Raw genomic sequence first — 21468 nt, 5'->3', positions numbered from 1 at the left:
GGCTATAAAGTACTTATAAAATAAAAATGACACTGTAAAATCTAATAGATTTTAATAATTGTTAAAAATCCTTGGATAATAACCTGAGAAGCTTCTTTTACTAAACAAATAGCTACATATGTATTTAATATTATTCACGGCTGCTAAAATCTAAGACATACCCATTTAATTTGACATGGAGATATGGCACCTGTCCATCAAAGTTCTACTACACAACAGCTGCCAAAAAGCAATTCAGCCTTCAGTTTGTTGTACAACGAATCTCGATTTTTGGCAAATGATTCTTTATGTTCCATTACAGATCCTAGATATTGAATTCATTACACTTGTGGAAGCTGTCTTCTCGATTCACAAAATATTTAATTCCTCTCCACCACTCCTCCTGCTTTCCAACCCCCTCTGCATCTGGTTTCCATCTGCCAATGTATGTTTTAGGTTTCATTATTGTAATACCATAAATATGTGGCATAGAAAGATGAAATTAAGAGCAACTGCATTTTTGTACAGCATATTAAACATTATTTGCATCCAGAAACAAATGAAAGAGACAGAGGGTTAGTAGTTTAGATTAACGTATATTAAATAATGAACTAAAACTATTTGTCAAAACATTTTAATGTATAAAAATAAATTTTGGACAAGAGAATTAGTGGAATTTGGTTTATTGATACAAGTTCTAGGTGTGGCTGATAGTGTTGCCTATTATTAAGTTTTCCCATTACAAAAACCCTGCTTTCAGTTGTTTATAGCTTTGGAAAAATTCACTTGCTTGGGCTGAAATTTTCCATGCTGGGTGTCTGTCTCAGGCAGATATTTATTTTATTTTATTTATTAGGAAAAATGTAAGTCCTAGCAGTTGACCTGTTTTTGAGAATGAGGTTATTGAAAACTTTGCTTTACTGACATTAAAGAATTCTGGTGACCTTCTCCTTGAAAAGCTCTAATCTCCTAAGACTTTGAGGGCAAGCACTTGAAATCTGTGGAATGGACCTATGACAAATGGTCAGGCCAAGCCTTTTGCTGTCCCTGTGAAAAACTGTCCACATCTGGCCAAGTCACAAGCTTTGTAAAATCACAGTTTAAACATGCTTCACACTTACGATTTTAGCAGTTAAACGCTAAGCTGAGTAATGGGTGGAGGGAGTGGAGAGGAGCAAGTTGGGGGCCATGGCCCGGGGGCAGAGGAGAAGGGCCATTAGGCATCTCCAGGGGGGAAAAAGGCCACAGTTCAGGGACCCTTCCCCTACTTTTAGGAACCTTCTGTCACTCCTGAGGCCACAATGCACTTCCTGCTCATGGAAAACCTGCTGACAGCTATTACCCACTCAGGATCCCACAGACTGAAGAAGAGAAAAGAGGGAGGATTTATATAGATACAGGGATATTAGCCAGACATCAGAAATACACATACACTGCAGAATTCTGGCTGCTGACGACAACATTCTGGGTATTTATAGCGGGGTTAGGATTTGGTACCAAGAAAAATGTGTATAGGCTTCTTTCACAGCTGAAAGTGGGAAGGAGCAAGTTAGCAGACAGCATGGACTGCTGTACGGACAGTTGAATAAAAATAACCAATGTGTTTCCTTAAAAAAATAGATCTTACAGATGTGTAAAGTCAATCCTTCAAATGCATTATCACTAACTTAAGAACATTTTTTAAGATTACTGCTGTGAGTATTCATGAGGTAGCTGCCACTGTAATATTTGAGACTACTGTATCAGTAAAATAACAAACATTACCATCTGAAAGGGAGCCTTTTGATTCATTGTAGCACCCAATTATCTTGCCTTGATACATGGAAGCTTACTCAAGTAGCTTATGTTACAACTGGTTTCAGATGCACAAGTAAACAGAAAGCTTAGACAAAGGTAAGTTTTACATCCTATTCTAACTGTGGCCAGATTTGAGATCAAATAAACCTATCCCTTAAAGCTCTACATGCATTACTAAAAGCAAAATTTAAAAACTAAAAGACATAGTGTGCATCTGCCATTTTACTGATTCAAAGTAAAAAAAGGCAAAGTAAATGAGTCACAGGGCTTTTATATTGTACATACCAAATCTTCTGCTGTCACTGGGTGTCCATTTTTGTCATTAGCCACCACCATTTTCCCCAGTCTCTCTTTCATATCTGAAAGGCTTGTGGTCAGTGCTAAAATTGCCATGATTTCACTGGCAACAGCAATGTCAAACTGAGCCTACAAAGATAAAACAAGAGTAGTAAGCCACACCAGAAGCAGGCAAGAAGATACTTTCTGAGAAAGACTACAAGAAATTTAATATATTACACCTTGACAGTAATTTAAAAAGTTCTTCAACAACAGAAATAACTAACAGTGGAACAGAAATTAGATGTTTAAAGTGATAAAATTGGGGAGGGGGATGTTTTGTCATTTCTTATTTGGGGACTCAGCACCTTGTTGTACTGAACCCTCAATTGCTATTTTCTTTAATGAGAGTTCAAGTTTCTTACCCATTGACAGAACAGGCCACTGGGTGGTCAGTGAAACAACACTAGTCAGTTTCACTTTCCACGTCACATGGTCTAGCACAGTGCTTTTAAATTTGGGTTTATAATACTGCTCAGGAATTGGTATGTTTAAAAAAATCCTCTGCAGCTCATGAAAATATTTATATTTTACGAAATTCTAAATGGGAACTACACAACTTGACAATGTTCTTTTAAAATAGGATTTTCTTAGATTTAGCATATACAATTTGTGCTTTCCCCCCTCTCATAGATTAACATGTACATAATTTTAAAAACACAGGAACTTTGTGCAACACCAGTCCTATTGCTGTTGTAGAAAGAGATCTGCACTACTTCTTTAGAAGGATCCAAACCAAGCCCCTGACAAAAGAAGCATCTCATTGATGATACTTACATGCCAAAATGACAGGCACTTTGTAAATATCTATGGCCCCAGTTCTACAAAGATGGCAGGATCAGGACCTACAACAGGCCCTTATTTCATGTACCTCATGCTGGGTACTAATATGAGAAGACTCTAGGCTTAATAAACTAAATTGGCTCTTTATTAAAGAACTGTATACAGAGCTGCTCCAGCCGCAATTTAATATTTTAAACATCTGCACAAGCCACAAGGAACGACTGCCTGATGTTCCTCCCAACTCCTCTCTCCTGCTATCCATGCTCCTCTTTCTTCCACTTTCATTCAAGTTGCTAGAGTAAATCTCCCAGCACTTGATTAAATTTAAATATGTGAATAGTTGTGCTGCCAACGTGGCAACTTGTTTGTTCAAAGTTAAATACATTCTTGAAAGCTTTTCTGGATTGGGGATATAAAGAGGCATATGTACGTACACAAATAAATAAAGACTATTTATAGGATTGGGAGCACAAATGAAAATGAATTTACAAAACAGATATTTTCAAACTTTAATTTGAGCTAGCTCTGTAGTAATTGAGAAAAAAGGTGTGCATCTAACAAAACAGGGGTACATGGTTAGATCTTCCCAGTTCTGTTAAAACATATGCTCGAGCCTTCCTAGAACTAACAAAAAGAAGAAAATCCAGGGGTTAAGGACGATACTACTCTAACATACCATGTAGCACTGAGAGACAATGAATGAATCTGTGATCAAGGAGAGATTTCAGACACCACATAAACTGCAATACCACCTAAGTTTATCAGGATGGTTGTAAGAACACAGTTTATGCTTTTAGAGTTCATATCACCATCATTAAAATTAAAATACCTATTTTCCTTTGGCATGTTAGGTTTTCATTTTTTATATAAATTAAATAGAAAGGGAAAAGAAGCCACTCCTGGAATTTGTTTGAGGAATGCTGTAACATTATTTAAAAACTGCCACCACCATAATTATTACAATACATACTATTTTATACTACCAATGTTACTTCCTCTGACACAGAAAAGGTCTAGACACCCCAGGGAACCTGAACTTCCAAACATAAGCAATTGAATCAACTGATTCTATGCCATATTTCTGTACTATAAAAGTGTATCAAGTAAGGTCTTTTATGGAAGCTAGTGACACACTAGTAATTAATATCACTGTGAAATGTCTGTGCTTTAACGACTGTAATCAGACAAAAGGAGAAACCAGTTTTCTCCCAGACTGGAGAAAAGGCAGCTGTCTACCTGTCTCCAGTATAAAGTAAGCAAGAGAGACCAACAACAATGGAAGCTCCCTTTACATAGAAATCATCAGAAGGATGAGAAGTTCACAGGAAGAGAAGGACAACAGGTTGCCTTCCTAGCATTTGAAATAAAGACAGTGAAATCTGCGGTAACATAAGGGAGGCAAAAAGACACTTGAAAAGGCTAGAGCTCTTCAAATCACAGAACAGTGGATCTTTCAGCTAAAGAGGCTATGGAAAATGAATACAGGTGAGAAACTTGATTCAACTATTAATATAACTTGCTGAGGTTAAATTTAGTCAATAAAAAGTGTATTTTGTTTTGTCTGTAACCTTTTGTACCTATCACTATCACTAGAAATCTCTTCACCCTATGTTCTTTGTTAATAAACTTATTTTTAGTGTAACTATAAACCACCTCTGTGGTATATCATAACAAGATGTGCAAGTCCTCAGCTAAATCTGGTTGGTGCTGTGTAGTGCCTCTTTAAAGAAGCAGTGAACTCAATAAGGTTCTATGGGCACATCATCAGAAGAACTGGATTACATAGCAAGCAGCTGTGGGACAACTTGGAACAGGGAAGGTGCTGGTGCTACCCTGCAAGAAGAATTGGACTGTTGAATGCCAAGGTAAGGCTATCATGCTGTGAATCATGCTGCTGTTGATGTCAAAGCACTGAGCCAAAGCTCAGAAGCATTCAAGGCATCCAGTCAGGTGGTAACAGAATCTCTCATTGCTCTAGGTTGACCCTCTTCACATGCCTATGAAGCACTGAAAGAAGCATGAGTCTTGCAGTCAGATCTCTACCAATATAAAGATCTAACCCCGTATGGATCCAATTGCAAAAATCAATGCAAAATTCACAAAATAATCTTTGGAAACTGCAGCATCATTAAAATGCACATCCTCTCTTCTGTCTTCCCAGATAGCTGCAGCGGCACAGGAGCCAAGCAAACAGAGCTGTAAGCAGGGGAGTTTGAGTGGGAGTTTGGATATTGGGACTTGTTTGGAGTTTGTTTTTGCTGTGGAGAGGGTGTTTTGGTTTGTTTTTGTGTTCACTGGACTAATAGGATTCTGGTGAGAAAGTAGATAAAACAGAGAGGCATTAGTGGCCATGGCCCAAGTAGTAGAGAACACAAGGAGGATGATTGGATGTGGTAGCTGTGGTATGTACATGATTCTGGAGGGGGTACCTGAAAGGAGTTTTGTTTGCATGAAGTGCCGCCTGATAGAGATGATGGAAGAAAAGATCCGAGGACTGGAGATGCAGTTGGAAACTCTGGTCGAGTTTAGAAGGGGGTTTGAGCAGATGATGGGGCAAAGGCATGACGTGGCTGAAGGGGAAAGCTTAGATATGCAGATGGAAGCAGGATCAAGGGCCTCAGAGGGGGGACTTGCTGGGCGAAGAAAATGGACAGTGGAAGCATGTGACTCAGAGGACCAGGCAGAGGAAAAGATGGGTCAGTGAAGGAAAAATGGAGCTCAACAACAGGTATGTGGAGCTGGAAAATGAAGAAGGGATACAGCAGGTAGATAATGAAGATGGAAGGATAAGGAAGAAGTGAAGAGTGGCTAGTCCCAAAGATAAAGGGGAAGACTTAATGGAGACAACACCAATAATGAGCATTAGGATTACAAGGGAAAATAGGAATGGCAAGGACTTGCAGCCAGAGGAAGCTAGAGATAGACCAGAGAATTTCACTGTCACTGGGAAAAGCCAGGTCTATGTGATTGGGGACTCCTTATTGAGAAGAATAGATAGGCCTGTAACCAGAGCTGATCCAGAGAATAGAAGGGTGTGCTGTCTGCCAGGTGCTAAGATACGAGATGTGGAACGGAGGTTGAAGAGAATTATTAAGGGAGCAGGAAGGAATCCATTGATCATCCTTCATGTAGGAACAAATGATACGGCTAGATTATCGCAGGAACGAATTAAGGGAGACTATGCTACGTTGGGGAGGATGCTCAAGGAAATTGAGGCTCAGGTGATCTTTAGTGGGATTCTGCCTGTTCCTAGAGAAGGGCAACTAAGATGTGACAGGTTTATGATGATCAATAGATGGCTTAGGCAGTGGTGCCATAAGGAGGGCTTTGGGATGTATGGTCACTGGGAGGCATTTATTGACAGAGGACTGTTCTCTAGAGATGGACTTCACCTAAGTAGGGAGGGAAATAGACTTCTAGGATGGAGGCTGGCTCAACTTATTAAGAGAGCTTTAAACTAGGAATTTGGGGGAGACGGTTGTGAGATGCCCAGGTAATCTCTACGCCAGATTTTAACACTGAGGGGGAGGAAAACGAAGTAAGAAAGGATATAGCTGCGGGTAGGAGAATGAACATGAGGAAGGGTGGGGTGGATACTAGTCTAATAGGTCATATTGGAGGTATAACGTCTGTGCCAAATGGGGTAAAGAATGTGAATGAGGCCAAACAGCAAAAATTAAGATGTTTATACACCAATGCGAGGAGCTTAGGTAACAAAAAGGAGGAACTAGAGCTATTGGTCCAGGAAGTGAAACCAGATATTATAGGAATAACAGAAACATGGTGGAATACTAGGCATGACTGGAGTACAGGTATTGAAGGGTATGTGCTGTTTAGGAAAGACAGAAATAAGGGTAAAGGTGGTGGAGTTGCATTGTAGATCAAAGATGAGGTAGATTGTAAAGAAATAAAAAGTGATGGACTGGAGAAGACATGAGTCCGTTTGGGCAAAAATCACATTAGGGAAGAAAACTATCAGACCCTCCCCTGGGATAGTGCTTGGGGTGTGTTGTAGACCACCAGGATCCAATTTGGATATGGATAGAGACCTCTTTAATGTTTTTAATGAAGTAAATACTCATGGAAACTGTGTAATCATGGGAGATTTCAATTTTCCAGATATAGACTGGAGAACAAGTACTAGTAATAATAATAGGGCTCAGATTTTCCTACATGTGACAGCTGATGAATTCCTGCATCAAGTAGTTGCTGAACCAACAAGGGGGGATGCTATTTTAGATTTGGTTTTGGTGAGTAGCGAGGACCTCATAGATGAAATGGTTGTAGGAGACAACCTTGGCTCAAGTGATCATGAGCTAATTCAGTTTAAATTAAATGGAAGGATAAACAAAAATAAATCTGAGACTAGGGTTTTTTATTTCAAAAGGGCTAACTTTAGTAAATTAAGGAAATTAGTTAGGGAAGATGATTGCACTAAAGAAATTATGGATCTTAAAGTGGAAGAGGCCTGGAATTATTTTAAGTTAAAGTTGCAGAAGCTGTCAGAAGCCTGTATCCCTAGAAAAGGGAAAAAATTTATAGGCAGGTGTGTTAGACCAAGCTGGATGAGCAAGCATCTCAGAGAGGTGATTAAGAAAAAGCAGAAAGTGTATAAGGAGTGGAAAATGGGAGGGATCAGTAAAGAAAGCTACCTTATTGAGGTTAGAGCATGTAGGGACAAAGTGAGAGATGCTAAAAGTCAGGTAGAGTTGGATCTTGCAAAGGGAATTAAAACCAATAGTAAAAGGTTTTATAGCCATATAAATAGGAAAAAAAGAAAAAAAGAAGAAATAGGACCGCTAATTACTAAGGATGGAGTGGAGGTTAAGGATAATCTAGGAATGGCCCAATACTTGAACAAATACTTTGCTTCAGTCTTTAATGAGGCTAATGAAGAGCTTAGGGATAATGGTAAGTTAACAAATGGGACTAAAGATAAGGAGGTAGATATTACCATATCCGAGGTAAACGCCAAACTTGAACAGCTTAATGGGAGTAAATCGGGGGGCCCAGATAATCTTCATCCAAGAATATTAAAGGAACTGGCACATGAACTTGCAAGCCCATTAGCACAAATTTTTAATAAATCTCTAAACTCGGGGGTTGTACCATTTGACTGGAAAATTGCTAATATAGTTCCGATTTTTAAGAAAGGGAAAAAAAAGTGACCCGGGTAACTATAGGCCTGTTAGTTTGACATCTGTAGTATGTAATATCCTGGAAAAAATTTTGAAGGAGAAAGTAGTTAGAGACATTGAGGCTAATGGCAATTGGGACAAATTACAACATGGTTTTACAAAAGGTAGATCGTGCCAAACCAACCTGATCTCCTTTTTTGAGAAAGTAACAGATTTTTTAGATAAAGGAAATGCAGTGGATCTAATCTACCTCGACTTTAGTAAGGCATTTGATACAGTACCACATGGGGAATTATTGGTTAAATTGGAAAAGATGGGGATTAATATGGAAGTTGAGAGGTGGATAGGCAACTGGTTAAAGGGGAGACTACAGCGGGTTATATTGAAAGGCGAACTGTCAGGTTGGAGGAAGGTTAATAGCGGAGTTCCTCAGGGATCAGTTTTGGGGCCAATTTTATTTAATCTTTTTATTGCTGATCTTGGCACCAAAAGTGGAAGTGTTTTAATAAAATTTGCGGATGACACAAAGTTGGGAGCTACTGCCAATTCAGAAAAGGATCGGGATATCATAAAGGAAGATCTGGATGATCTTGTAAATTGGAGTGATAGCAATAGGATGAAATTTAATAGTGAGAAGTGTAAGGTTATGCATTTAGGGATTAATAACAAGAATTTTAGTTATAAGCTGGGGACACATCAGTTGGAAGTAACGGAGAAGGAGAAGGACCTCGGAGTCCTGGTTGATTATAGAATGACTATGAGCCGCCATTGTGACATGGCCATGAAAAAGGCAAATACGATCTTGGGATGTATTAGGTGAGGTATTTCCAGTAGGGATAAGGAGGTGTTAGTTCCATTATACAAGGCATTGGTGAGACCCCATTTGGAATACTGTGTGCGGTTCTGGTCTCCCATGTTTAAGAAGGATGAATTCAAACTGGAACAGGTACAAAGAAGGGCCACTAAGATGATCCGAGGAATGGAAAACGTGTCTTATGAAAGGAGACTCAAGGAGCTTGGCTTGTTTACCTTAACCAAAAGGGAGACATGATTGCACTTTTTAAATATATTAGAGGGATAAATACCAGGGAGGGAGAGGAATTATTTAAGCTTAATACCAATGTGGACACAAGAACAAATGGATATAAGCTGGTTAGTAGGAAGTTTAGACTTGAGATTAGACGAAGGTTTCTAACCATTAGAGGAGTGAGGTTCTGAAACGGCCTTCCAAGGGAAGTAGTGGGGACAAAAGATCTATCTGGTTTCAAGATTAAACTAGATGGGTTTATGAAGGGGATGGTTTGATGAGATAACATGATCTTGGTAACTAATTGACCATTCATTATCAGTGGGAAATAGATCAATGGAGGGATGATAGGAGTTACTATAGAGAACTTTCTGGGTGTCTGGCTGATGAGTCTTGCCCACATGCTCAGGGTTTAGCTGATCGCCATATTTGGGGTCGGGAAGGAATTTTCCTCCAGGGTAGATTGGCAGAGGCCCTGGAGGTTTTTCGCCTTCCTCTGTAGCATGGGGTACAGATCACAGCTGGTGGATTCTCTGCATCTTGGGGTCTTCAAAGTATTTGAAGGCTTCAATATCTGAGATATAGGTGAGAGGATTATTCTAGGAGGGGTGGGTGAGATTTTGTGGCCTGCACTGTGCAGGGGGTCAGACTAGATGATCATAATGGTCCCTTCTGACCTTAAAGTCTATGAGTCTTTCTATATGGGCATCGCTGTTTTTGAATGCATGTGTTAGGTGACAAGAGTGCTGTTTTAGCTGGGTCTCTGGCTATGCTGTGAAAGCTAGTTTCAACACTACTCTCTTTTCTATACTCAAGTGAACCAGGTCAGAGTATGACAGAACACATAAAAGATAAATACAGGACAGAGAGATTCATGTAAAACACCTCAACTGTCAGTTTAGTATTATATCCCTAAATTTTAAGAGCCAGCGTTTGTCACCGTGATGCTGAGTAGTCCTTAACCCTCACAGTCAGCTGAGTCTTGCCTGGCTCATTTCCATCCAGAATGCTGTTCCAGAAATAATTTTCTAGCCTGTTGCTTTAACCAGGTCACCCCTCTCTCTTTTAATCCCTCCACTGGCATATCCACTCCTTCACCATATCAGACATAACTGTTTGTATTCACTTTGAAAGCCCTTCAGAATAATTGTCCACTTTACCTGTCATCTTCCATTCACTATCAACCTGTCAGTGCTTGACTCCTGTAGTCTTACAGGCTTGAACCGCAGCTGCTCACCAAATTAAAATCTGAATTGCCAAGTCTTCGTTGCTATTTTAATCTGAGTTAGCTAACCCAATTTAAAACATGCTTTTTTTCCAGCATAGACTTTGGCTTTGAGCTAAATTGTTACAATGAATGACTGAACCAAATCTAAGTGCTGAAAAATGTTCCTTCCAAGAATTGAAAGGATTTGGTTCAGTCAGAGCCAACCATCAGAGATGAATATCAGTTAATTTTGAATTTTCTATTTATGTCATAGAAGGCAGGTGTTGAAAGGGAAGTCTCTTCTATATATGTATGAATCGAAAGTGAACATTGATCTATATCCCAAATCATATGAGCAATTTGATAGGTGAAAAAACATTAGTCTGAATACAGGCATTAAAGTCTTCTTTATAGTACTGCATCTTTTGCATCCTTCTGTCTCATAACTCAGAGCAGTTGTGGAATAAGAGATTAAGAATGGGATTTCATAAGCAATAAGAATTGGCCAAATTCTGATCTTTCCTGGCCCCCAAAAACCTGAATTTGAGGTTTATGGATTTTGATTATTTTTAAAAATTATTTTAGTCTTATGTTCTCCTCACACTATCTGTGCATTTATTCTCTTTCTTTTCATGTCACTCTTTTCAATCTACCCATGCATTAACCAGCACAAGCACAATATGTTCTGTTTGACCTGCTTCACTAATGTTAGCAATGTCATGCTTTTAATAAACTGTTGGGATTGTACTGAAAAATACTTGACACTAACTTTCTTGTAGTAATAGTGAGACAAGCCCTACACATGATGAATGCTTGAAACTAAAGAAAGAATTAATATACGTCAGCGTTTCCCAAACTATGGTCCGCGGCCCGGGCCTCAGCGTGCCTGGTAGCTGCCCACGCCCCTGCACCCCTAAGTGCCGGCGAGTTAAGAGCCAGGGCCCTGCTCCACCACTATGTGGAGCTGGGTCTCTCCCCAGCTCTGCCTGGAGCAGGCCCCGGATACCCCCCCTGCCGGCCTCCCCATGCGTCCTCCCACCCCGCCCCCAGAGCATTCCCCTCGGCCCCACCCCTTCCCTGCCGCGCGCAGCTCCTCCTCGCCACCTGCTGCCCATGCGGGAGCGGGGAGGACGCCCAGGAGTGACAAGACGTCACGGCCCGGGGTTTTGAAATCTGCGGGAGGCACGTTGCGGGGGCTGGCTGGCTCCGGGTTTGGCCTCCGGGGCTCGAGTGCAGACTCCAGCCCCGCAACGTGGAAGGAGAAGGTAGGGAACCAGCTTATGCGGTGGCGGGGGGGAGGAGAGGCGGGGGGGAGGAGAAGGGGCTTGGGTGGGGGAGGGAAAGGCACCAAGGGACAGGGGTGCAGGAGAGAAATGCCAGGGGGCCAAGTGCAGACCATGAAGGAAAGGGCGGGAGGGGAGTTGTCAGTGGGAGGGGGAACAGGTGGATGCTGGGAGAGGGGAAGGGCACTGGGGACTGGAGGGGGAGGTGCTGGGAGAAGGCTTGAAAGAACGGGGGGCATGAGGAAGGTCAGGATGGAGCAAATTGTGTGTTAGGGCCCAGAGGGGCAGGAGGGGAATGGGGCAGAGACTGGTGAGGTGGTGGGTATTAGGGGAAAAAGAGGGCAAAGGGAGGCACCAGGAGGGTGCAGGGCTAAGGGAAGGTGCAGGTGCCAGGGGATTCTGGGGTGAGGAGGACGGGAGAGCTGGCCACCAGAAACAGAACTGGATGGAGGAATCAGGGCAGGCTGGGAAGATTGGGGGGCTGGTGGAAGCAGGGCTGCTGGGGGGAGGTGAGGTTGGGGGCAGGGAGCTGGCCGGGGAAGATATGGGCGGGGTGGGAGAAGCGGCCGCTGGAAGGAGGGCTGGATGCAGGCAGTTGGGCTGGCCAAGGGAGATTGGGAAGAAAAGCGGGGGAGAACTGGCTGCCCAGGAGGGGGCTGGGGGAAGTGGGGCTGGCCAGAGGCGCAGCAAGGGGAGCAGAGGGGAGGAATGAATTGGCCTGCAGGGAGTGGGACTGACTCGACCCCGTTCCCCTCTCCCCCCCCCACAAAGCACAAGTTAGTCCGGCACAGGGATTCTACTGACCCCCACCCCACACACACACACACACACACACACACACACACCCTCGAGTAGTTGCGAACTATCTGGCTGGTAGACACACACATGCAGCCTGAGCACATTTATCAGCCAGGCAGTTCGAAACTACAAACTGATACATCTAGTAATAATAAAACTTACCTGCTGAGAAAATACCAGACATGTTATATGTCTGGTATTTTCTCAGTTTGTTTTTCATGTGTTTATATTTTGGGGCTGCAAAAAGCAGAACTGAAAAAAAAGGGTTCCAATTAAAGTAAAAAGTTTGGGAAACCCTGGTCTAACCAGTTTTCTGTCTGTCTTACAGCCCATTTATCCAATCCATATTCCTTAACTTTCTGGCAAGAATATTGTGGGTGACCATATCAAAAGCTTTGCTAAAGCTGGCACTGGGAGATCTGGGAGGCCCAGACACAACTTATTTGAATATTAATCATTTGATTAATGAATATACAAATATGCAAATGAACATTACTGCTACTCCAAAAGTTCATGAATGGATTTACTGGTCCCCGTGTCAAAAAGTTTGGGAACCCCTGATATACGTCATATTTGCAAGGAAAATTTTCACCCATTTCCAGTTTGATTCAATTATTGTGTATACTCTCAATACTATCAAATGAAGATAATTTTAGTCATAAACTATCTGTAGTGGGGATACGGGTCAGAATATTACCACCGATTACCTTGCAGAAATGTTTAGTGAAATGTTGCGCAAGAGGGCTTTTTCATGAGTGGGAGAGTGAAGGTATTTGTGCAAGAAGCACTGATTTTGTACATTACAAAGTCAGTGTTCTTGCGCAAATTCAAGCGGCCAGTGTAGACAGCTGGCAAGTTTTTGTGCAAAAGTGGCCGCTTTTGCGCAAAATCTTGCCAGTCTAGACGCATCCCATTTGTATAAACCTTGGCTCAAGAAACCTGGTGTATTTAAAATCAATAGATGTTAGTTTTAAGTTTAGTAGAAAGTTCTGTATTAACTGTTTCCAACTGGCTCTTGTGAAATGGTGCAATCTGCTGAAACTTCAAAGACTCTCACATATACTTAAATTATATATACTTAGCAGTTCCACTGACTTCAATTAAAATTAAGCTCATGCTTAAGTCTACAGTTTAAGGACCCAAGTCTGTAATGTATGAGAAAATAAAGAAAATTATAATGCATTGTAAGTTATACCAAGAGCAAATAAAGCACATGAAGAATCATCTTTTTTTCCACATTCAAATCAAATAACTAATCATTAGGGCTGTCAACTGACCTGCATTAATGCGTGCAATTAACGCAGGACAGGATTAACACATTAAAAAAATTAACACATTAATCGCAGGTGTTAATGCTGTGCTGCCTCTTTGAAGTGCCAGTCAGCGCAAGTGGAGCCAGGGATCAGCTGGAATATCCAGCTGATCCCGTGCTCCACTTTGCAAAGCCCCTTTGAAGTGCCGCTCCCCAGCTGATCCTGGGCAACATGCAGCACTGTCCCTTTAAGTTGCTGGAGCAGCATGTCAAAGGGGCAATGCAAGCGGATCAGTTGGAGTCCCCAGCTGATCCGCAGCTCCACTTGCGCCGCCTCTTTGAAGTACAGTTTTGGTGCTTTAAAGGAGCAGCACGTTAGGAGCCAGGGATCAGCTGGAGACTCTGCTCCAGCACTTCAAGGGGGCTTTGCAATGTGGAGCTGGGGGATCAGCTGGAGTCCTCAGCTGATCCCCAGCTCCTAATGTGCTGACTCTTTGAAGTGTCGCTCCAGCGCCTTAAAGGGTCAGCACTGCATGGAGCTCAGGGTTAGTTGGGGACTCCAGTTGACACCAGGCTCTGTCTTGTGCTGCCCCATGGAAGCACCGCCACGGCATTTCAAAAAGGCAGAGCAAGGTGGAGCGCGGGCTCTATACAGCTTTGAATGCCAGAGTTGTGCGCAATTAAATTTTTAAAATTTTTTAAAATGCAATTAAAATTTTGAATCACTTGACAGACCTAATAATCATTAAACAAAACTCAACTGAGGACCTAAGCAAAAGATAACAACATTTAAGTAGGGCAGAAAATGTTATAAATTTTCAAACTATAAAATGTTGCATACATTATTTCATTGCTAGGCTCACTTTAGCATATGGGGCAAGACTCTGGAAGTTACTATTTACAGATACCAACAGATTTTTTTAACTCTACTTTTGGAACACCAGGCAGCATACCCTTAAGCTTTGTCTACATTTCAAAAATTGAAGTGCAGCTATGGCTTTAAAGTGAAAGCGTTGCCATAACTCTATATAAACCACCTCCACAAAGGGAGCAGCTAACAGTGCTGGGAGGGAGATCTTGTACAGTGGCGCTTTACACTGCTGTAACTTACTGTCCTCGAGGGGGGAGGGTGTTCTTTCACACGACAGAGCCAGAAAATTGCAGCACGGTAAATTGGCAATGTAGAATTAGTCTTAGTTCTTCGTTAGTGCTTCCAGTTTCATTGTGAGGATACACACATATCAATTAGATTCTGATAACCTAATCCTAAACAATTTACTGGAAAGACTGTGGAAGAGAAAATATTCTTCACGTTTCAAAGCAAATTCTGCTCGGTAAAACATCAGTATCTAATGTTATAGTACATACCTGTCGAAAAAATCCCTTCTCAGTATTTGCCTGTCCAATTGTAATTTTTCGTAGGAATCGGTCATTAGTATCCAATACTGGAAAGGCAGGAGAGGGGCAAGGAGGAAAGAAGAAAAACAAAACATTTACATTGACAGAAAATCACCCACCTACTCACTCTTCACATATGTTTAACATAAGAATACATTATTTTTGCAGCATATGCTTCTATACTCAGATGAGCACACAGGCAGTCCCCGGGTTACGCGGATCCGACTTATGTCGGATCCGTACTTACGAACGGGGCTTTTCTCACCCCGGAGGACGCGGGCGGCAGGACTGCCCAGATGCGCCGCGGTCCCGCCGCCCACGTCCCCCGGGGCGAGAAAAGCTGCTCTGCGTCTCCCTGGTCTGCTGGGGGGGTGGGGGGGGCGCATTAGCTGCGCCCCCCCCCAGCAGACCAGGCTTTTCTCGGGACGCCTGTGGTAGAGCAGCTGGGGTGCTGCCGGTTGGTCCCGCAACACCGCTCTCGGCGCTACTGGACCAACCCGGCAGCACCCCAGCTGCTCTGCCCCAGGCGTCCCCAAGTCAGCTGCGGCTGAAATTGATCAGCGGCTGATTCCAGGAAGCCCGAGGCAGAGTTGCTCTGCCCCAGGCTTCCTGGAATCAGCCGCTGATCAGTTTCAGCAGCAGCTGACTTGGGGACACCTGGGGTAGAGCAGCTGGGGTGCTGCCGGGTTTGTCCCCGCAGCGCCGAGGTGCGGCACTGCGGGGACCTACCCAGCAGCGCCCCAGCTGCTCTGTCCCAGGCGTCCAGATTCAGCCGCTGTTGAAACTGATCAGCGGCTGATTCCAGGAAGCCCGGGGCAGAGCAACTTACAGTTCCGACTTACATACAGATTCAACTTAAGAACAAACCTACAGTCCCTATCTTGTACGTAACCCGGGGACTGCCTGTACTTCTACATGTAAAGTCACTGCAATCATGCACATTCGCTGCTCTTTCCTAGATATGCTAAGCTTTACACCTTTAAATGTCCAGTCTGAGAACTCACAACTGTACTTTTCTTCTGTTGGAAGCTAGTAAGATTTTACTGAAATTCCTCTGTTTAGCAACTACATCAAAATCTTAATCTCTATCAACAGGTATAAGAAAAGCCTGTATATCTATATCAGAGGCAGCAAGGAGGTGGGGGGGAGGGAGCTGATGCTGGGAGAAGCCAGCTTAAAAGCCAGCTGACTCCCAGCATTGGCTGTGTGGTATCAGAGGCAGCAGCATAGGGTGGCAGGCAGCTGGTCTACGTGGGAAGCAGGTTTTTAAACTGGCTCCCCTCACAAACCAGCCCTCCTTGCACTGGCTGCTGCCCCCGCCTCCAGGGACTATCGAATAGTCATGTAACTGACAATATTTTGTGTGGTTACATAACTATTCAATTATATATGATAGCTAACATCTGTACCCACAACACTTCTTCATGAGAAGGTGTTGAGAACAGATTTTTAGACTATATGATGGCCACTCATAAGTATTCCCATGGGGTAAATGTACCTTTAGTTTGAGTTCAGAAATATCATTACATAAATTAGGCCCCATGTCACTTTTCTGCATCTCAATTTACTGTTACCATCTCCTATTTTACTTCCATGTCTCACTGACATCATTTGGCAGGAAGTCTTTTCCAATTATCTAGTTCGCTAGTTTTCCAAAGCAACACTTACTAATGTACTTAACCCTTACTTAAACACCTACTCTGTTCTTAACTGAGAAATATATTCACAATAACTAAAGTGCAGCCGAATCCACTTCATGGATTCCCTCCCCCATTCTTTATTTAAGTTTATGCTGAAGCAAACTTTGTTTTTCCAGTTTCAGGAAAGGGTCCTTGTGCATTTCTGGCAGCACTGAACCTCAAGCATGCATTTTTGAGCACCAAAATAAGGACCTATTGCTCTGAAAGAGCTCCTGCTGAGAAGAGCCCAGCAACTTAGTGTGGAAGTAGGTGTTCACAGTGATGCAGCTTTGAATTTACCCAGGCATAGGCTCATGCAGTTTTACCAAAAGTGCCTTTGAATTTACGGTTACCATTTGGGTACTCCTATAACATCCTCTATGATCATCTACACCAACTCCCACTTAGTTGCTTCTTTTAAACACATGGAATACAACATGGAGGTCTGATTTTTATTCAGTTTGGTTTCTGGTATCAGAGTCTCTACATTCTGAGAACAAAATAATTAAGATTATATGCAACTAAGGCAGGAGTATCTGAACTGGCAAATGGCATAAAATACAGATGGCTCTTAACTATGCCATTATGCATTATCCTTTCTGGCCGTCTCAGACATAAAATATAAGATAGGCAGATCAATCTTTAGAGATGAAAGAATGGCAGAAGCCTTAGTACCATCATGCCTTTTTATGGTGTTGTCCACTTACTTTTCTTTCCATCTACTCTTCTAATAGTCTCCACAAGAGTGTGAGTATACACAATATTGGGGATCATTTTATTGGATTTATTTTGCTTTATTTTATTTTTTATAATTTTAAGTATACTTGTCTATATAAAATAAAACTCAAAAAGTTTGCGTGTCACCAATTTTATTGTTAGTACAACTTATATACATCTCAGTAAGGAACCTATTATCAGGCCTAGACATTAGTAAGGCGTTTGATAGGGTCTCGCATGATCTTCTTACCAATAAACTATGCAAATACAACTTAGAGTGGGCTACTATAAAGTGAGTGCATAACTGACTAGATAACCATTCCCAGAGAGTAGTCATCAATGGTTCACAATCCTGCTTGAAGTGCATAACAAGTGGGGTTCCACGGGGGTCTGTTTTGGGACCAGTTCTGTTCAATGTCTTCATCCTATTTATCTCAGATAATTTCTCTAGTTTCTCTAGTTTGTCCAGATCATTTTGAATTATGACCCTATCCTCCGAAACAGTTGCAAACCCTCCCAGTTTGGTACCATCTGCAAACATAATAATAGTACTCTCTATACTATAACTAAATCATGGATCAAACTTTTACAGGTATTCATCTAGTCTTCTCTTAAAAACCTCCAATAATGGGGATTCTACAACCACTCTTGCTAACCTATTCCAGGACATACCTTACAGCTGGAAACCTTTTTCTAATATACATGCCAAATGTCTCTTGCTGATGAAGAAGTTGATTACTTCTTGTCCTATCTTCAGTGGGCATAAAGAAAACTGATCCCTGCTATTCTTTCTAACAGCTCTTAACATATTTAAAAACCATCATCCGGTCTTCCTCAGTCTTCATTTTTGAAAACTAAACATACTTAGTTTCTTAATCTTTTTGCATAGGTGAGGTTTTTATCATACAGTAAACTTCCGATAATCCGCCACCTTTAAGACCCAGGGGGTGCCGGATTATCAGATATGCCGGACTATCAGAAGGGGGGGCTATGAGGGGTCTGGGGTGGGGTGGGGGGATGCTACCCCAGACCCCCTCATAGCCCTCCCTTCTGATAGTCCGGCTCTGCCCCAGGAGTCCCCGATTCAGCCGCTGCTGGTCAGTTTCAGCAGCGGCTGAATCGGGGGCGCCTGCCGCAGAGCAGCTGGGGTGCTGCTGGGTTGGTCCGGTAGCGCCGACCCTTGGCGCCGCCAGATCAACCCAGCAGCACCCCAGCTGCTCTGCCCCAGGTGTCCCCAAGTCAGCCGCTGCTGAAACTGATCAGCGGCTGACTCCAGAAAGCCAGAGGCAGAGCTGCTCTGCCCCGGGCTTTCTGGAGTCAGCCCTGGTCAGTTTCAGCAGTGGCTGAATCAGGATGCCTGGGGCAGAGCAGCTGGGGGGCTGCTGGGTTGGTCCCACAGCACCGAGGAGCGGCGCTACTGGACCAACCCAGCAGTACCCCAGCTGCTCTGCCCCAGGTGTCCCCAAGTCAACTGCTGCTGAAACTTATCAGCAGCTGACTCCAGAAAACCAGAGGCAGAGCTGCTCTGCCCCGGGCTTCCTGGAGTCAGCCCTGGTCAGTTTCAGCAGCGGCTGAATCGGGACGCCTGGGACAGAGCAGCTGGGGTGCTGCTGGGTTGGTCTGGTAGCGCCAAACCTCGGCGCTGCAGGGACCAACCCAGCAGCACCCCAGCTGTTCTGTCCCAGGTGTCCCCAAGTCAGCTGCTGCTGAAACTGACCCGCGGCTGATTCCAGGAAGCTGGGGCAGAGCAGCTCTGTCTAGGGCTTCCTGGAGTCAGCCGCTGGTCAATTTCAGCAGCGGCTGAATCCGGGACAGCTGGGGAGCTGCTGGGTTGGTCCCGCAGCCCTGAGCGGCAGCGCTACTGGACCTACCCGGCAGCACTCCAGCTGTTCTGCCCCCTGCTTCCCGGATTCAGCTGCTGGTCATTTTTAGCAGCGGCTGAATCGGGGAAGCTGGGGGCAGAGCAGCTCCAATGGTCCGGCTGCCCGGAGCACTTCCGGGTTCCTGATGGTGCCGGACCATCAGGAGTGCCGGACCGTCAGATGCCGGACCATCGGAGTTTTACTGAATTTGTTATTCACATCTAGATTCTCTCCAAGTAGCCCAAATCTTTTTTAACATGGCAGCCAGAACTGAATACAATACTCCAGCTGATAGATGGCTCCCAGGGCCAGAATGAGAAAATTACCTCTCTTTTAAATGTGACACTAAGAAACCACAGAATTATATTTTCCCTTTTTCACAACTGCATCATAATGTTGACTCAGATTCAATTTGTGATCCACTAGAACCACCACACACTTTTCAGCAGTCATACTGCTTAATCAGTTATTCTTCATTTTGTAGTTCTGCAATTGATTGTTTTGTTCTAAATGTGACTCTTTGCATTTACTTTTATTGAATTTAATCTAGTTGAGTTCAGACCAAGTACAATTTATCAAGGTAATTTTGAATTCCAATCCCGTCCTCCAAAGTACTAGCAACCCCAGTATCTCACACCCACAGAGACTGGTGTAATCCATGTATTTTAAAAGCATATTCTCCACCGCATTACCCAAATCATCAATGAAAATATTAAACTAAACTAGACCCAGAATGGATCTATGCAGGACCTCACAGAATACCCACCCTCTCAGTTTGAGAGTGAATCACTGATATTAACTCTGAGTGCAGTCTTTCAACTAGTTGTGCATCTACTTTATAGTACTTTCATCTAGACCACGTTTCCCTTTTTTAATTTATGAGACTGAATGTGAGAAGGTGCCCAAAACTTTACTAAAATAAAGATCTAGCAAATCTACTTCTCTCCCCCGCCCCCATCCAATAGGCCAGCACCTTGTCAAAGAATGAAATTAGACTGTTTTGGCAACATCTGTTCCTGACCAATCCATGCTGGTTATTTGTCACTCTATTATCCTTTAGTGCTTACAAATTGATTAATGGCTGTGTCTAGACTGGCAAGTTTTTCTGCAAAAGTAGTTGCTTTTGCGGAAAAACTTGCCAGCTGTCTACACTGGCCACTTGAATTTGCGCAAGAACACTGACAATCTGATGTAAGATTGTCAGTGATCTTCCGCCAATACTATGATGCTCCCGTTCGGGGAAAAAGTGTAGACAGCTCAGGACTGTTTTGTGCAAAAAAGCCCTGATGGCGAAAATGGCTATAGGGTCTTTCTTGCACAAAAGCGCGTCTAGATTGGCACGGACGCTTTTCCGCAGAAAGTGCTTTTGCGCAAAAGCATCCGTGCCAATCTAGATGCTCTTTTCCGCAAATGCTTTTAACGGAAAAACTTTTCCATTAAAAGCATTTGCGGAAAATCATGCCGGTCTAGACGTAGCCAGAGTGTAGTATCTGTAAAGATACTGGAATAAGTTATGAAAATCAGGCCAAATTGCTCTGGGTCCTCTTTGCTCCCCTAAAAAAACCAGGTGTTATGTTTTCTTTTCCAATTCTCAGGGGTTTCAGCCATCCTCCATGGCTTTTCTGATATAATCCCAAAATGGTTCCGAGATTGCTTCAGGTATTTCCTTAAGCAACCTTTTGTGAATTTTGTGAGCTCTATTGACTTGAATACAGCTATCTAAATAGGTTTTAACCTGATCTTTCCCTATTCTAGATTACAGGAAGGAATATTTTTAGTTAATATTAAATATGGTAAGCATCTGGTAGTTTTTTTCAGAGGAGAGAGAAACAAAACAGGCATTTAAACACTTTAAACTTAAGGGAAGGCTAATGATCAAGTACATTGTTGAAGTGAGGCCTTCTTGACCTACCTCTTTGCCATGTTATGGTAGATGGGTCAATATTGAGGCGTACAAATTTACTAATCTCATCTTCTGTTAAAGTGTCTGGATTGATCTTGTTTATCCTCATCATCTATACAAAAATTAGAAGAAAAACAATAAAGCAGATTTCCTACTTACAAAGTTATACAAACATGTACCACTCTGTTTTTTCTCATATTTTTACAAACTTTAATTTTTTTTTAAAACATACTTTAAAAAATCACAACATGCAGGCTGAAGCTCAGCTGATAAATTACATAGAAAATGATCCTATAGCAACAATGGAGA

At 42.8% G+C, this 21468-nt stretch overlaps 1 protein-coding gene across 3 annotated transcripts in view; it reads right to left on the bottom strand.

Moving 5' to 3' along the window:
• MTHFD1L (methylenetetrahydrofolate dehydrogenase (NADP+ dependent) 1 like) overlaps nucleotides 1-21468 on the bottom strand; it is a 266470-nt gene that overhangs the window by 168766 nt on the left and 76236 nt on the right. For all 3 annotated transcript variants that reach the window (XM_089777293.1, XM_075924433.2, XM_075924434.2), the window contains 3 exons: nucleotides 21169-21271; nucleotides 14969-15045; nucleotides 2062-2202 (listed from right to left, as the gene is read on the bottom strand). In XM_089777293.1, coding sequence (XP_089633419.1) covers nucleotides 2062-2202; nucleotides 14969-15045; nucleotides 21169-21271 — 321 coding nt within the window. The remainder of the gene's footprint in view (nucleotides 1-2061; nucleotides 2203-14968; nucleotides 15046-21168; nucleotides 21272-21468) is intronic.

Source organism: Pelodiscus sinensis, chromosome 3, assembly GCF_052426305.1.
Source record: "Pelodiscus sinensis isolate ZL-2025 chromosome 3, ASM5242630v1, whole genome shotgun sequence".
Lineage (NCBI taxonomy): Eukaryota > Metazoa > Chordata > Testudines > Trionychidae > Pelodiscus > Pelodiscus sinensis.
This window is presented reverse-complemented; position numbering and strand designations above follow the sequence as displayed.